Source organism: Triticum dicoccoides, chromosome 5B (genome assembly GCF_002162155.2).
Source record: "Triticum dicoccoides isolate Atlit2015 ecotype Zavitan chromosome 5B, WEW_v2.0, whole genome shotgun sequence".
Taxonomy (NCBI): Eukaryota; Viridiplantae; Streptophyta; class Magnoliopsida; order Poales; family Poaceae; genus Triticum; species Triticum dicoccoides.
In genome coordinates, this window is record NC_041389.1 from 370998732 (window position 1) to 371017146 (window position 18415).

Below are 18415 nucleotides of genomic sequence, written 5' to 3' on the forward strand. Positions count from 1 at the left end.
CTCAGTGTGCTCGAGCTTGTATTTCCTCACTACAGGCGTGGTAGACCATGGAAGAGCAACTTTGTTATACTCAAGAAGCATTTCGTGACCATCATTTTCCCTCCTCCGTGTGCTCAGGTGATCTATCTTTACCTTTAGGTCCAATTAAAATATTGACAAACAAGAAAGTATTTTCTGACATGAATGAATTATTTTCTCCAATTTTTCCCTGTGTGCAGTCCCTAGCAGTCCGAGCAATAACTAAATAGGCAATATTGTTCCATCCAAAGTTGTATAGTCGGCCTTTTAATAAGAAAATAACAATCATATGTCCCCTTTATGTTTCATTTATTTTAGCACACTATAAAAATGAAAAAAAATAGTGTGGAGCTTGGTCTTCTCGTGTGCACCTTACCATTTTTGAAGTTCTGTAGGGTTCACATGCAAGTGACCACATGATAATCCCAAAGTGCAAGGAATTGTTGTAGCACTTTCCAATGATGGAGGTGGCAAGTATGAAGTGTCAGACCCACAAGGAGCTAAAGGTAATATCAATATTCTCTTAGGTCTAATCTGTCACTGATACAACCCTACATACATCGAGCGTTTGCTTTATCTAGGAAATAAAACTAGAACTACTTTGGGTATGAAATGATAGGTTTGCAAGACAACAAAGAAGGTAAACATAAATAATAGGTGTTGCCTAAGTAAAGATACAGTATAATACAAATAGCGAGTGTGGAATAGTGGTGGTATGGTGTGCGGAATTGCCCTGGGCAGTCACCTAAGTTACTAAACCGGTCATCATTGCAATGGAGAGGCCACTGCAAGCATGATATCTCTTACATGTAATTTTATGCGCTTATGATTGGAAATATTAGCAAGCATCCACAGCTACTAACAGGTTCATTCAGATAAAACCCAATAATATCATTAAGATATATTGGCCCCCTTCAATCCTGTATGTATCAATTTCCATGGTCCAGCGAGGTTTCAGTCACTCATGTTCCCATATGCATAGTCTTGTCAACATACAACTAACCCCTATGGTGTGATCCACATGCGCGGTCATATAATGGGCAACAAAGGACAATAACATAACCACAAGCAACTCAAATCAATCATGTAAATTCACCAATTAACCCATAGGTCGAAAGTAATCTACTCAGACACAATAGTGACAACACATATCTTTGGATAATAATTAATAGCATCAAAACACCATGTTCAAGTAGGGTATTACAGTGGGTTATGCGAGAGTGGACTACTAAAAAGATTCAAGGAAGGTGATGAATATGTTGGTGAATACGGCAACATTGATGAAGACGATCATCGCGATGATGGTTCCGCTGGTGGCGCGATGATGGTTCCCCCCGGCGGCACTCCAGCGCCACCGGGAGAGAAGGGGAGAGAGGCTCCCCCTCCTGCTTCTTCCTCCATGCCCCCCACGAGATGGGGAGAGGTTATCCCCTCTACCATTGTCCACCATGGCTCTCGAAGGGGTGAGACCCCTTCCGAGATTGGATCTCTTCTCATGGTCTCTCTGTTTTTCGGTACTGTTTTATGGCCAAACACCGTTTCCTACATATCCGGAGATCCGTAACTCCGATAAGGCTGAAATTTTGAGGGGATTTATTCCATAAAATAGATGCCTTGTTGCAAGAAAACAGTTGCAACAAACTTAAGGAGTAGCCACCCTGGCCAATGGCGCACCCCTGGCCATGTGAGGCCTCGAGCACCTTTCGTGCGTTGATTCCTCCTCCCCAAAATAATATATATTCCATAAAAATCCTAATAAATTGCCAGGGTATTTTAACCTTCCTAGGTATTGATTTTCTACAAAAAAAACATGCAGAAAACAACAAGTCACACATGGCACTAAATTAGGAAGTTGGTCCAGAAAAATAATATAAAAGTGCACCAAAACCATATATATAATTGATGTTAATATAACATGAATACTTCAAAGTTAATAAATACATTGGAGACGTATCACCACACAGGAAGCATGCTATGTCCATCACCCCATGGCACATCCTTTAGAAAATGTGAATGAGCCATCGTCATCTCCATTTAATTGCAATGCTTGTAATAATCAGTTGTTTGTGATCTCGGCTATAATTGAAGGATTTACCATAGGGATACAGTTAAATCAAAAGGTTTGAAAAGAGATCTACAACTTTCAAGTTTGTGCTAAGAAATATATCACTCTAAGAAAATCTGAACGTCACCTACATATTTAGCATATTTTCATGTTTTTACAATTATGTACTTCACATTTTCTAAATGAAGGTTAGCATCGCATATGTCTAATCACATTCATATGTAGTTTGTATAGAAATGCCCAGAAAAATTTGCTTGGACACTAAAATTAATAAATGGCGCGGCTGTAGCGGGTTTGCGTCGCTCTTCTCTTTGGAACTTCATTCAGGTCAACCACAACTCTCCCAATGATATCGTCCTTACAAAAGTCCTTCCCTTTAACAATGACCTCGATATAGCAGGATTAGATGCGTTCCTTCGGGGAGGAAAAAACATGGTTTCACTCAGGGTTAGTGTTCTTCTCAAAGTGATGGTTGTTGCACCTTTAAGTTTCAAGCTTAATCTCCACATATGGGGCATAGCTCCCAGTCACATCCTTTGCATGGAGGTCTTTAGCCTTGACAACATGCACATAGAGATACAACATCTGCTCCAGAAGGTCATATGTGCTTGTGATCTTGTCACCTCCTACCATAAAACCCCAAGTTGGGATGATGTCTATTTCAAGGAGTAGTCCCCAGGTTCCGCCCGTGGTGGCTAAATCTTGCCAGTTCATAGAAGGACACACTTGTGCCTGCAACAAAATCCATGACAAGGTATTACCATGAAGAACTTCAAGTATGGAAGATGTGACACATCATTACGGACAACATTGTATGATTGACGATAAAATAGCATACATCATCGTTCAGTACTCAGTATGCTTTGTCGACAGATCACAAACACGATATCCCTTAATCCCTCATTCCAGGCATGATCATAAATTGTATTTCGTCATAGCTAAAAAAACTTCAGAGAACTTGCTAATTCTACCAGCAATAAAACAATAGGTACTTGCAATAACATATCCAAACTCGAATGAGAGTTTTTCAAGGACTTTGCTAAGGAGACTGGGGACTGTGGCTTTTGTAGGCTTGTATATTGGGTTGCTGCAATCTCAAAAAGTGTCAAAGGGATGAAATACAAGCAAGAATGTGCTAGGAACACATTGGACTGAAGTCTCTTCGTAGGAAGTCAGGGAAACTGAGATAGTTTCCTATGGATAATATTCTCTTTTCTTGGCTACAAATGTTGCTATGGTCACCGAATGCATATGAACTCAATTCTTTTTATTACATACATGTTGTTTGTCATATGGGTCCAAGAGGTTTGATACATTTGAAACATATGATAGGTTATACTGTCATCTTCAAACATGAAAAAATCTTAACTAGGGACATGAAATGAGTGCTCTAGCGCTCATAGACTTGAAAGGTGCTCTTCCATGCATGGTCTACGAGCATGTAAGCAATGCTCGTTTTATATTTAAAACTTTGAAAAGTTACCTATGGAACCATATTCCTATGATATTTAGAAAAATGTAACAAGTTTGATCACCTTTGCTCTAGTCTATGTTTCTCTCTCAAAACCGTTTATGTTTGGCAAGCCTAACTAGTGTGCAGCCATCCTGGCCGACATGATCACTTTCACGCCAACCTTTTTCCAAAAGGGGACCTCTTGGAAATTTCAACTTTCTAAGTTTGCACTTATGAAAAATAGATTTTTTTTTCCAAAAAAGGGTGAACTTAGATTTGGAAATTTGCACGGGAACAACTAAAAAACCGCCATGTATGTTCGGCCCAGCCTTGCTCGGCAACGCAGCTCTAGAATACTAGTTGTTTCAGCGCACACGCCTGCGTGGGCCCCACCCAAGGTACGACAGCATGCCAACTGTTGGAGCGCATGCGCCTGTGTGGTCCCGAACTCGTGGCCTAGCAACACGACTCCAGCATGCCAACTATTGCAACGCATGCGCCTGTGTGGGCCCGAACTCGTGGCCTAGCAACACGACTCCAGCATGTCAACTGTTGCAGCGCATGCCCCTGCATTGGCCCCGTCCCCTATATGCTGGTCCACCATGCCCGTTGCAGAGCATACGCCTGCTTGGGCTCCATTCCCTGGCCCAACGGCACAACTCTAACATGCCAATTGTTGTCGTGCACGCACGGGCTTGGCCCCACCCCCTAACTCGGCAATGCAGCTCTAACACGCCAGTTGCTATCGTGCACGCACTGGTCGACCCCACGCCCAACCCAGCAACGCGGCTCTAGCAATGCCAGTTTTGGCAGCGCACACATGTGTATGCGCTCCATCCCTGTCCCGACAACATGACCCCAACACGCCTCCCACTTGTGTGCCCTCGTGCACCCCCCGACACGCGCAACGAAGAAATTTGTGTCACAACAGCCCCACCTACCGTGCTCAAGCATGTGTTGGCTCACCACAGGTGCGGTACACCGTCGAAGAGCAACTTTGTTTTCTACTTATGAAGCTTTTTCATAGCTGCCATTTTCCCTCCTTGGTGTCATCTGTCTTCACCTCTACGTTCAATTGATTTTTTGACAGAGGGGAAAGTATTTGTGACATGAATGAAATTATTTGTCCATTTTTTTCTTGCGCACATTCCTTAGTAGTCTGAGCAACAACTAAATATGCAATATTTGTGACATGTTACCATCTTGAAAAATGTGCAGGGTTGACGTGCAATTGACCACACATGTGTCATGCCAAGTCTGTCGTGCCATGGCACATCCCTTAGAAAATGTGAACGAGTCACCATCACCATATTTAACAGCAATGATTGTAGTTAAATGCCGTTTCCGATCCGAGGTATAATTGAACGATTTAGCGCAGAGATACGGTTAAATCAACATGTTTCAAACGAGATCTTAAATTTTTAACTTTGCGTGAAGAAATATATCAATCTCCAAAAATCCAAGCATGGACTAAATAATCAGCATATCTTCGCTTCGGGGTAGTACATTTATGTACTTTGCATTTTCCAAGAAAAAAAGGGTTAGCATTGCATATGTGCAGTACACTTGCACGTGTAATCGGTTTAGAAACGCCCTAAAAAATCTGCATGGCGACGAGAATTAAACAGCGTAGCAGGTTTGCCTGGCAGGAGCAGGTCTAAACCTTAAACCTGATTTGTAACTAACAGAAAAGAAAAGACCCATCAAATCTTACCAGCAAAATAACCATGGCCACCCTCCCTCGCACGCCCGAAATCTTACCTCGCACGCCGCCGCCCTCACGCACAGGCTTCGTCCCGCTCCCACGTCCACGAGGCCCCCACATGTAAGCACCCCGCGCACGCGCACGCGCACGCCGGGCTCGAGCTCTTGCGCTTGCGCGACGCCATTAACGAACTGAACGAACCGACTAAACCCCACGCATCCCGATGTACAAAACCCGCCCGCGGCTTTCTCTCCCTCCTTCCTCCCATCTTCGTCCCCAAGGAAACAATCCCGGGGAATAAAAAGAAATTCCTGTGAAATTAAAGGAAGGCGATCCCCAGTCCGATCCCTCCAATCCCCACTTCCATCCACCCTCAAAGCCGCGAGCTTTCCCTCGCCCGTGCTCCAGGGCGCGTGGTTTCCGGATGGCTTTGGAGCTGCGGCTGGCGCCGGCGGCGGCGGAGGAGGAGAGGCGCCTGTCCGAGGAGGACGAGCTGCTGTTCCAGGACATCGCGAGGGAGGTGGGGCGGCTGAGCCTCCGCGAGCCCGAGGTTGAGGCCCAGGGGCGGCGCCAGGGCGACGCGGCCGCGGCGGACGGCCTCCTCCCTCTTCCGGCGGTTCCTGAGCACCCTAGGCAGCAGGGGGGCCTGTACCGGCCTCCCTTATCCGTGACGAGGGTTCTGTCGCTCGTGGTGCAGGAGGCCGGCCCGGTGCCGCCGCCGTTCTCGCCGCCGCCGACGGGGGTACCCGGCGGCCGTAGGGTGGTCGACGAATGGCACTTCCCGGGCGATCATCTCGGCCGCGGTCGCGCCCCTGCCCACCAGAACTTCCGCGCCGCGGGATCCGTGCCGCCGCGCGCCGCCTGGCCTGGCGACGCGTACGCCCGCGCAAGGGCGTTTCCTGGGCGCGCCGCCAGCACGCAGCTGGTCGAGGACATCGTCCTGTTTCTCGCCAAGAACGAGCAAGCGGTGCTCAACATGCTGTTCTGGGGAGCCCCCGAGGACGCGGACGCCGTGGCGGCGGTGATAGTCCAGCACGCCGTCCCTCTCATCGAGAGCAGCCACGGGACGCGCCTGCTCGTTGTCGTCCTCAGCCGCTGCAACCATATGCTCCAGGAAGCGATCGTCGCTAGAATCACGCGAGACCACAAGAAGTTTTACAAGATTTGTGCTGCGAGGCATGTGCATATAACACTCGCCTTTCCCCTTTGACTTGTTGTTTCTCTCCTTGCCGATTCGCTGCAGAGGATGTTAAATATGAAGTTTGTTTGATATTTTTCAGGTCAGGTGAGGTGGTGAGCATGATCAATTCCTGCATATCCGAGAGATCACTGGAGCTTCTGAGAGATGCAATCGTGCCATGGGTGACTCCGTTGATGATGGCTCGCCTTGTAACGGATTCGAGTAGACTCATGGTGGTGCATGCCTTGGTGCAGTGTGTTCCTCATCCATACTTTGCTGAGGTACTATGAATTTATTCCTCCATCCAGATTCTAACTGGCGCAGATACAGATACCAATGTGTGATTATTGTGTTGTGGTAGTAACATTTTTGCATGATTTCGTTGTTGCTTATAAAGCTACTCAATCCAGAGCAATAATACAACTAAGAAATGTATTTGCCATTGCAATGTGTTTATAATTAACCAATGTGTGTATCCACCATAATATGTGAAGTTTCTTTTCTTGTCTGTGCACAAATGACGAAACATTGCATTATTAACCAGCTGTAGATTTCCTAAGATGATGTATATACCATTTTCAAGAGTAGGTAAGCACAGGAGTGTGTTATACACACTTGCAGTCATGCTAATTTAGTAGATTTTTATTTGGAAAATTAATTGTGTACTGGCTACCAACTTCAATAAACAGTTCCCTTTTACCCAAATGTAGCAATCCTATTAGTACAAATAGTGCTTGTGTGATTCATGTAGATGGGCATAGTCCAGTAACTCTATTGTAATAGTGGGGGCATGTTTAGATCTCTTGATCACCTTGCTTTGCTAACCAAGGAAAAACTAACCCACATGAGCAATGCTCAAAGAAATAAGATTAGTAAGGTACTGTATTTTGTTCTTTATCTTGAAAGGTTAAAATGAGTACCATAAAACAATGACTAAGCACTATATATTCAGGCAGACCACAACATCACAGAAAATCAAACCTTGCCCACATTGGGTAGTCAAATTTGGCTCTTGACCATGGCCATGAGAAGCAGCTTTTATTACAGCAAGATTTGGACCAATACAAATACATATCTTTGATAGGCAAGGTTAGGTGGCCATTTTGGTTTTGCACTGACAAGGGAATCAAGCATGCCCTTGTATTTTGTTCTCACGTACATAGGTCCCATGTTTATTTCAAAGTGATAAAGTGGTTCCAGCCAAGGTGTCTGGACATTATTTTAGATGTATGAAATTATAGTTAAATGATAGTTCGGATGAATGTTGTCGATGTGTTTTGCTGAACAGTTGCTTACTATTTTATCTTTGCTTCAAAATGTATTCATTGACGCTATATCTTACAGTTTCTAAGTCATCTCTCATATGTTATTGCGAGAACCGAGAATGAAGCCATATCAAAATTTTGTCTTGCCTGTCGTGCTTACTTTCAGTTTATGTTACTTGTTTTCCTCCTATTGTGGCCATATTCCTCTTATTTCCATGCCCCATGTGTTGACATTTTGCATTATATTGGCAGTTTATTTTTGATGCTGTTGCTACGAACTGCTTAGCACTTGCTATTCATCCGCATGGAGTGTCCCTCCTGCAAAGTTGTCTGGAGCATGTCGGATGGACAGAAAAGGATAATGTTTTGTCAAAAGTCTCTAGTTGCAGCACCGATCTTGCTCAAAATCGTTTTGGGTAACTATCTATAATGAATTTTGATGATAATCCTACTGACCATCATTTTATTCCATGCAAACACATCAAACTATTATCTGGTAGCCTTTAATCAATCCCAAACATTTAGCCTTTTCAAGCAGATTCCTGCAAAAAAAAAATCAAGCTTAGCTCAATTTGTGTGTTATCATATTTATATCGTACGCATAACTGGTACATATGCATTCTCCATCTATATTTTTCATGTCTGAATGTAAATGTTTTGCATGTACAGTATTTACTTTAATAATACAATTTAGCAATGTTATCTCAGAATTGGTAATATAACCTGAAGTATTGAGAAGCAAAAGATCGAGTTAGCAGTACTGTTGTTCTTTGATGGTCATTATATGAAACAAAATTGCGGTGGCCATTATATGAATTTTGTTGTCTCAACATTATTTATTGTTTCTACTACCAAGTACCACCATAAGTAATTTTTCGATCTGTTGATCTATGAATCACAACTTTGTGCCCTGAAAGGCTTACCGTTTCTCTTTCATTTTTTCTTCCAGAAACTACATTGTTCAGTATGTCCTGAAACAAAGAAACCCATCGTACTTGGCAATTATCGCATCCCGCTTCAGGTCTAATTATGTGACACTCTCAAGACAAAGATATAGCAGCAATGTGGTTGAAACGTGCCTAGAAGTTTTTATTGACAGAGATCGATCTAACATTGTTCATGAATTGATTCGGTATCATCCCTTCAGAGATTTAGTGTCAGATGAGTTTGCTAATTATGTCATTTCTAGAGCCCTTACAACCTGCAAGGTAATCTGCCTCGGCCATGATTTCTTTTCATAGTATATTTTTAGCTCAGAAACAGAGATGCTAAGAGTTCCTTGCTGTGTCCAGGTTCCTCTTCGGGATCGATTGGCCACTGCTATCCTTTCCCTTCAAAATGTCAATCGCCGTCACCCTCATTGTCTGAAGATGTTCAACACACTTTCTGAGCTTGGCTACAGATATTGAAAAGAAAATAAATTTCAGACCTAATAGGTAACAGACACTTTTCTCTATATGTTGCTATATTGATTGGCACTGTACTTATTCAGCAGCCATCTTTGCAGGGTTTCGGGAGAAGCTGTTCCTGTATATTATAAGCAGTTCTGGCTGAGGATGTTGTCAACTCATCTGGTGGGCGTCGTTCCTTTTGTAGTGTGCTGGTCACACTTTGTCTCGAGATTAGGATTGTTTGGGCGAGGGGTACCAAAACTCTCTTGAGACAAATACCCCCATCCAAACACACCTTTTAGTTTGTGTGAACTTGAATTTGCCTTGTGGTTTGTTGTGCCCATTTCTGTATGTGAGATGTCTCCAGGCGTTGTTGTTAGTTGTTACTTCTGTAGTTTGCTGCCTGTTGTTAAAAAGAGTGAACAATGTTTGTGTGAGATGTTAAGGTGGTTGTGCTACTAGTTTTTATCGATGCTGTTGTGGAACTTCAGTATTCTATTTGGCAAAGCATATTCAACCAAAGCTAGAGCTTGTTAAACAAGACTTATCTTTTTTACATCTCTTCTACTCAACATGCAAATACATCTTCCTTGTTTTTATGCAAACTTGTAAAAATGTAATGAACACTTACTACATATGAGTCAATGGCATCAAGATCAGGGAAGTCCACCCATGCGCCTCACTAAATTTACACGGTGTTCATACTTCAACTTTTCTAGATTGTTTTTGTAACCTAAGAGTATTTATTCCTACATCGCCTATTTATTTTCTACTCCCTCCGTTCCAAAATAGATGACCCAGCTTTGAGAAATCTGTCGTTTGACTAAGCACCTCTTTTTGGTGACTGGGTACACCATTGATTGATTTCTAACATCTAACTTATTGGATCAAACTTCTTGTTGGGATGATGTGCTTGGTTTCTACAATTCTAGTGAGTGGAATCTATGATAAAAAAATCTTGTCAAATATTATCCTGCAGTTTGTGATCTTACATAGGAGTTCCAATCTGATTCAGAATATGCGACATGACAACCTTGCAACCCACCTTTCTTTCAACTAAAATCAATTGGATCACCTTGATTGTTGAATCAGTACAGAGTGTACAACACATATCTGAGAGGGGGAGAGTATTGTAACCAAATGCCCTACACAAAGGCACGCAAGCCGTGCATCGGGTGGAGATTCTAAAGAATACGATAACATGTACATACAACGTTACAAACTCATGTTAATGTTGGAACGCGGCCGGAGAGGATGTTCAGGCGGGAACTAATTGGAAAAGTTGAGATTAGTGAAAACATATGCAAATTGAGAGCTCAATGGAACATGCAGAAACCCGTGCTCCACCAAGGGCAACACAGTCATAAACCAAGTGTAGATCATTTTCCACATGTTTGGTATGTTGATGTTGTACCGGACTTGAAGAGACATACCTTACACTAATGGTGTCGAATAAACAAGTGTGGCGCGAGAAGGAGGGTGATGTAGTTCATCAAGGAGCCGACCCAGCATGATTCTGCCGAGCAATTTGCAATGGTATGGTATTCTCCCTTTGCACTCGACCGTGATATTGTGTGTTGTTTGGATGACCAGGAGACCAAGTTTTTTTGAACGGTCACCAGGGGGGAGAGCTTCCCCACCTGAATATATTACCACTCAAATGATGCAGCAGAGCATTAAAAGAGAACCACGGATGAACAAGTTTCACCTAGTAGGAATTGCATAGGAAAGGAAATGGAGCCACTGTGTAGCACAATGTCTATCATCTGTCTTTTTAAAACGGAAACCCCAGAGAAAGAAGTTAGCGACAATATTCCTTAGTGTTACTCGGGAGGGGTAGTCCTCATTTCTGAACACCAGAGCATTCTTGGAGTCCCAGAGCTTCCAAGCAATGGTCAAGACCACCGATGGCCAGATGTTGAGGTTGAGGCCCGAAATTGCCGGGGGTTGATGTAGAGCAATGAGGGAGGTCAGTGTAGGCAGCCCCAAGAGAGACCACACTTAGACATCATAGGAGCAGTTGCAGATGAGGTGAAGGGCATCCTCACAGGGGTCTTGGCATCATGGGTAGGAGGCAGATTGAGCAATTTATGCCACAAGATCATGTGATGCCGCTGTGTAGAATCAAAGCACACGGTGAGAAGCCCCCTTGAAGTACCGCAATATGTATTTAATCAGTTGTAGATGTGAGTCGCTCGATCATGCATGAATACAAGAACTTGTTGGGCAACATGAGAATTATATGGCATGTTAAGGCGATGTGTTTGTAAGACCTGGCAAGATTCTAGAGGGTGGTGTCGGGAACCAGTTTGGCATCGATCGAGGAGGATTTAGAATGAGCGTCCATAGGTGTATTTTTTTTGACTTGGCCGATAGGTGTATTGATGGGGTTGTAGTTGAGCATGTCGGTGTGACAAAAGCATAGTTACCTGATTCGTCATTTGTTCAGTTCGCGGTTTGAATTCGCTATGATATTATGAATAGGGTTAGGTAGGGGTATACATCTCTGATACGCGAATCGAAGATCTAGTTCGTGAACTTGCTATCTCCGGCTCAGAATAGTTACAATTCGCATGCAAAAATAGCCATTGAAGACCCTAGATCAATAATAAATGACAATATAAATAATATGTTGGTTGGTCCAGCCCAAAAGAGGTCCATGAGGCCACGACCTATTGCTCGTCCGCTGCTCCAGAGCCTACTTCTAAACCTACTAGTTTTCAAAAAAAAACTTCTAAACCTACTCGAGCACCGCCTCCTCATGTGCCTCAGCATATCCTTTCTCGTTCTTTCTCTTGTTGAACCTCCGCATGTGCATCTGCGGCAAGGAGTAAGGGACGCGGTTGCACGACAACCTGGTTGAACGTCTCACCATAACCAAACCCATGTTGGGTGAACCCCCGGAAAACCCAACTTGCCTTGTAGCGAGCCAATGTACCATCACTGTTGAATTTTATGGCGAAATATCCACTTGCCCCTAACCACATTGAAATATACAGGTTTAGGAACCAAAGACCAAGTTCCATCTGTTATTAAAGCATTAAACTCATCTATCATTGCTTGATGCCAATTACGAGGAAGGAATAGGAGAAATATATCGGGAAGAATCTATAAAAAGAAACAGGCACTCGAGCATGCATTGAGTTGGAGGGAGTCATAGACTACCACAAAATCCTTTTATAGTCACCCTAATGACATTCATCCACAAAGCGTCACGACAGTTTCCAAGACCCCTAACTGTACTTACACCTAGGTGTGCATCTAGTGTGTATTGTGTGTGTACTATCGAAAACACATTAAAAGGGAGACGTGACGAAGTGGCAGAATTCGATGCAGAAGGAGAGGCAGATTACATGGGATCTCGAACAGGAGAAACTTGGATGGCAGGCGCATGATCTAAGGCTATGTGAGTTCGCTAGCAAAAGTTGCAAGGGTGGGAACTGCATACTTGGTTGTGGATGCGGTCCGCGGTGGAGTGAAGTGCCCAGGAGTATTGTGCGGGGTGGAGATGGGAGTTTGGGTGGGTGGATGACACACACTAGTTGCGATCGACGTGGAGACCAAGGGGAACATGCGAGGCTAACGTCATATGAGGTAGGTGGGCAGGGGGCGTGGCAGATCTGGTGCGGGATCTAGTGTGTGCGAAAAATTAGCAAGGCAACATGTGGTGGCCAATGGAGCTAAATCTGGTAGATCTCGGGTGGGGGGTGATAAGCCTCCAACGTATCTATAATTTATGAAGTATTCATGCTATATTTACATCAATTATATTTGGTTTTGGTGCACTATTATATTATTTTTATGGACTAACTTATTAATCAAGTGCACAGTGCCAGTTCCTGTTTTTGCATGTTTTTTTGTTTTGCAGAAAATCCATATTTAGGAAGGTCCAAACACGATGAAAATTTGTAGATATTTTTTTATGAAATATATGTCTTTTTTAGGAGAAATAATCAATGCAAGATGGTGCCCGGGGCCCCCATAAGGCAGGCCGGCTCACCCTACCCACCAGAAGAAGCTGGGAGAAATTAATTGAAACAACACTTAATCTGGTGAAGAATAAGAGAAAGAGAAGAAGGAGAAGCAAGGGTAAAAAGGTATATCCCCCAAATAATGTTGCTCTTAAGAGCATGTCCTATGTGATTAGATCACGACTTGTGGAAAATGATGCACTTGATGACGATATTGTTTTTATTCTTATGACATAATGTTCATAGAAACTATCGAGGATGATTTGTTATGCCTACTACTTGCTATGATGGTTATGATTGTGGAGATAATTTTGATACTTATTATAATCTTGGAAAAATTGGCACCAACTTGAAAAATTATGATGATAATGATTGTTATACTATTGGTGCTATTCATGCTATTAATGATGAGAGTGATTATTTAGAAGGAGATGCTAATGATATGCAAAACCATAAGCTTGGGGATGACGTGTTTGATGAGAGTGACATGTTTGAGAATGTATTTGCTACAAATAATGGTTATCTAAGCTTGGGGGTGCTATGTTTAATAAAGATGATCTTTTTAGTCTCCCCTACTTTTGATGAGCAAATTTATTATGATGATTACATGCCTCCTATTTATGATGATTGCAATAAAGATGAAAGTGGGTTTGAAGGAGTGTCAACTCTAGATATTAATTATCCCACTATTTTGTAGGGTGTTGAATCTTATTTTAATGATAAAAATGGATTTGGAGAGGGCATAACTTTATTTAATGACGATTCCACTATTTTGGAAGAGGTTTTAATTGATTATGATGAGAACATAGTTGCTATTTATGATGGTTATTGTGATGAAACTTATGCTAAAAATAGTAGTGATAATTATTATTGTGAAACTTGTCATAGTTCTGATCATCCTACTGAACAGTACTCGTTTAATGTGGAATCCATTTATAGTGTTCAAGTGTTTTATGATACTCCCATTATGAATAAGAAGAAATTTGCTTAGGTGGAAATTATAAAAATTAGATGCTTGTGGGTCATGAAAAGAACGTTTTATGTGACAATTATATTGTTGAATTTATTCATGATGCTACTAAAAATTATTATGAGAGATGAAGATATGCTTATATATATTTCAACAACATCACATTTCCTCTCTTTATGTTGAAAGTTTTAAAGTTACACTTGTTTTGTCTTACTATGCTAGTTAATTCTTTCTCCAGTAAATTTTTTACTTATAAAATTCATATGCATAGGAAGTGGGATAGGCTTACATGTGTTTTCTATATGACTCATGATTCTCCCTTTGGGTTTAGATTCTTACTTTTATGTGAGCATCATTAAAAATATCAATGCCTAGCTAAAATGCTTTAAAGAAAAGCGCTTGTTGGGAGGCAACCTAATATTTATCCTTGCTGTTTTTGTGGGTTTACATGATTAGTACTAATGTAGTAATCATGTTTTTGTATCTTTTATTTCAATAAAGTGCCAAGTTAAGCCTTTAGGGTGATATTGATGCTTGTTTATTTGGTTCCGTGAAAAATCAAATACTTTTACGTCCAGTATATGAATTATCATTCTATACTGGAACGTGATCAATTTCTAAAAAAATTATACAATAGTTCTATGCAAATTTTCTACTTTGACTTATTTTTTCCAAAAAATGGAGTTACGGAAGTATGACAAAAAAATTAGATCTTTAGGTGATGTTCTATTTTTGATAGATTTGTCTAGTTTTCTTTGTTTGCTTGTTTTGTAGTTTCCATAGCTTATATTAAGTGATATAAATTGTGGAAATGATATAATACAGTAGAAATTATATGATAGCAATTATGAATCTTCTCTTGAGAGTACCAAAGTGAATGATTTATTTTATTATATATATATTAATTCATCTCATCAATTCCTTCAAGTTTTGTGTGGATGAAGTTTTCAAGTTTTGGGTGAGATGACAATAGAAGGAGAATAAGGAGCGGCAAGACCCTAAGCTTGGCGATGCCCAAGGCACCCCAAGGTAATACCCAAGGAATACTCAAGCGTCTAAGCTTGGGGATGCCCCGGAAGCCATCCCCTCTTTCGTCTTTGAAACTACCGGTATACCTTACTCGGAACTATACTTTAACTCTTCACATAATATGTGTTTTTCTTGTAGTGTATTTTTGTTATGTTTGATGTTTGATATAATCCTTAGATCTAAAATTGATCTAGAGAGAGTCTTTTCATAGCTACATATTTACTTAACTACTCTTTGTTCTTCACTTATATCTTTTGGAGTAGTTTATTGTTTACTCTTGTGCTTCACTTATATCCTTAGAGTGAAACTTGTGAATGACTTGAATGCAATGTTCTTAGTTTGTTATATGTATGTTGAGAAATAAACATGCATACTCCGGTTAATTCATTAAAATAGAAGTGAGACTATGATAGTTCATATCTTTAATCAAGTAAGAGAGTTGTATTATAACGACAATGAGCATTAGTTTTATTAAGTTAAACCTATCATGTTGTTGTGATAAGTATCTCCCAGTGGAGGATGGATGATTGACTTGGCACATTTACACATGTCTGATAAATTCTAAATTCAACCTTGATGGTGTTAAAGATTTGTAGGTTATCACCTTGATTGTGGTTTTTGTGCTTGGTAAAGTGGTTGCCCCAGGTCTTTTACTAGCTTTATCATGTACTAAGAGGAAATACTACTTGTGCATCCAAATCCTGAAAATAAGTTATGCCAAAAGAGTCCACCATATCTATCTATATACGGTATTACCCTATCGTTCCAAGTAAATTTGCATGTGTCATCTCTAAAATCCTCAAATGAACATATGTTTTGTGTGCTCGTACCGCTCATATAGCGATGGGGTAGTCAATATCTTCCATGCTAAGTGTGTTTTACTCATGACCATAGTTTATTCGCTTGTCAAATTTATGAGAAACGATGGTAATAGGGATGCCCAATCACAAACAAAAAAAATTATAAAGGACACTCCCTGAAAAATTTGAAAGTTGGCAGGCACCCATGGATTCGGCTAGAGATGAGGTAGTCAACATTTTCCCATTGCCATTTTATGTTTTTTGCATGTTTTTTGTTTCGTAGAAAATCCATATCTAGGAAGGTCCAAACATGATAGAAATTTAAGGGGATTGTTTATGGAATATATGTGATTTTTGGGAGAAATAATCAACGCAAGATGGTGCCCAAGGCCCCGACAAGGCAAGTGATGTCGCCTGAGACTGCGTCGGTATTTCCCCAGAGAGGAAGGGATGATGCATAACAACTATGGTATGTATTTCCCTCAGTTTTGAAACCAAGGTATCAATCCAGTAGGAGAACCAAGCAACATTATGTAAATGGTACCTGCACACAAAGAAAAAATACTTGCAACCCAACGCGTAAGAGGGGTTGTCAATCCCTCCACGGTAAAAAGATAGATAATTTTGTGGTAGATTGGATAAATAAATCTCGATAAAACATGAAATAAAAGATGCAAATAAAAAGTGCAGCAAGGTATTTTTGGGTTTTTGGAATAATAGATCTGGAAATAAAAGTGGAAAATTATAGATCGGAAAGCAAATATAATAAAGAATAGATCCGGGGGGCATAGATTTCACTAGTGGCTTCTCTTAAGAAGTAGCGCATGGTGGGTAAACAAATTACTGTTGGGAAATTGATATAAGATCAAATAATTATGACCATATCCAAGGAAATGATTTATAAGCATCATGTCCAAGATTAGTAGACTGATGATAATCCCCAAGTGCAGGGAATCATCGTAGCAATTCCCAAAGGTGGAAGTGATAAGTATGGAGTGTCGAACCCACAAGGAGCTAAAGGTAAGATCAATATTCTCTCAAGCCCTATCTGCCACTGATACGACTCTACGTGCACCGAACGTTTGCTTCCAACTAGAAACGAGAAATAAAACTACGTTGTGGGTATGAAGAGGATAACTTTGTATGATATGGAGAGCTATAATATGAAAGTAGGTGCTGTTATCATAAAGTTAGAATATATTACTAAATAATATAAATAGCGAGTGTGGAATAATGATGGATTGGTGAGCGGAATTGTCCTAGGCAATTGTTAACAAGATCGATAGTCGTGATTGCAATTTCATATGAGGGAGAGGCATAAGCTAACATACTTTCTCTACTTGGATCATATGCACTTATGATTGGAACTCTAGCAAGCGTCCACAACTACTAAATATCATTAAGGTAAAATCTAACCATAGCATTAAAGCATCAAGTCCTCTTTATTCCCATACGCGACAACCCCCTTACTCAGGTTTGTGTTTCAGTCACTCACCAACCCACTATAAGAGAATCATGAACGTATTGCAACACCCTACAGCGGGAACCCCTCATGCTTGCGCGACACGGAGGGCACCATAGGACAGCACCAAGATAAAACATACAACTCGTACCAATCTAGACCATCAATCAACCCAAGGACAAAAGATATCTACTCAAAACATCATAGGATGGTAACACATCATTGAATCATAATATGCGGCATAAAGCACCTTGTTCAAGTAGGGATTACAACGGGGTGCGGGAGAGTGGACCGCGTAAGAGAGATGAGGATGGTGATGATGATGGTGATGTTGATGAAGACGATCACCGCGGCGATGATTCCCCTCCTGATGGCACTCTGGTGCCACCAAGAGAGAGGAGGAGAGGTTCTCCCCCTTGTGCTTCCTCCTCCATGGCTTTCCCCCTCTGGTCCTTGGCCTTCATGGCGATGATGGCCCCTCCGAGATCCTCCTCCACGGCCTCCGGTGATGATGGCCCCCTCCGGCAGGGTGGCAGAGAGGCCTAGATTGATTTCTCGTGGCTACAGAGGCTTGCGGCGGCGGAACTTCCGATCTAGGTTATTTCCTGAAGGTTTCTGTGTTTATAGGATTTTTTGGCGTAGGTTTCACGTCAGGGGGGTCTCCGGGCTGTCCACGAGATAGGGGGCGCGCCCTAGGGGGGTGGGCGCGCCCCCCACTCTCGTGGGCAGCCCTGGACTCTTCTGGCCTAACTCCGATGCTCCGTGGTCTTCATTTGGTCCATAAAAAATCATCAAAAATTGGCACGTCAATTGGACTCCGTTTGCTATTCCTTTTTTGTAGAACTCAAAAACAAGGAGAAAACAGAAACTGTCACTGGGCTCTAGGTTAATAGGTTAGTCCCAAAAATCATATAAAATGGCATATAAATGCATATAAAACATCATAGATGGATAATATAATAGCATGAATATTTCATAAATTATAGATACGTTGGAGACGTATCAGCATCCCCAAGCTTAATTCCTGCTCGTCCTCGAGTAGGTAAATGATAAAAGAAATAATTTATGAATTGTGAATGCTAGCAGGTGCACAAGTTTGATCAATG

The 18415-nt window shown here is 41.6% G+C and overlaps 1 protein-coding gene across 1 annotated transcript; it reads left to right on the forward strand.

Moving 5' to 3' along the window:
- The first annotated feature begins 5665 nt into the window (after positions 1–5665).
- LOC119309538 (putative pumilio homolog 8, chloroplastic) lies at positions 5666–9573 on the forward strand. Its single transcript, XM_037585522.1, has 6 exons — positions 5666–6417; positions 6522–6702; positions 7939–8102; positions 8636–8894; positions 8979–9122; positions 9194–9573. The coding sequence occupies exons 1-5, from the start codon at positions 5666–5668 to the stop codon at positions 9093–9095; spliced, it is 1473 nt and encodes a 490-aa protein (XP_037441419.1). The 3' UTR covers positions 9096–9122; positions 9194–9573.
- The last annotated feature ends 8842 nt before the right edge of the window (positions 9574–18415 follow it).

Excerpts from the sequence above, each read along its gene's own strand:
- LOC119309538 (XM_037585522.1), top strand. The coding sequence starts at position 5,666 with ATGGCTTTGGAGCTGCGGCTGGCGCCGGCGGCGGCGGAGGAGGAGAGG. Across the intron at positions 6,703-7,938 it reads CTCATCCATACTTTGCTGAG|TTTATTTTTGATGCTGTTGC; the intron begins GTACTATGAATT and ends TTATATTGGCAG. Across the intron at positions 8,103-8,635 it reads CTTGCTCAAAATCGTTTTGG|AAACTACATTGTTCAGTATG; the intron begins GTAACTATCTAT and ends TTTTTCTTCCAG.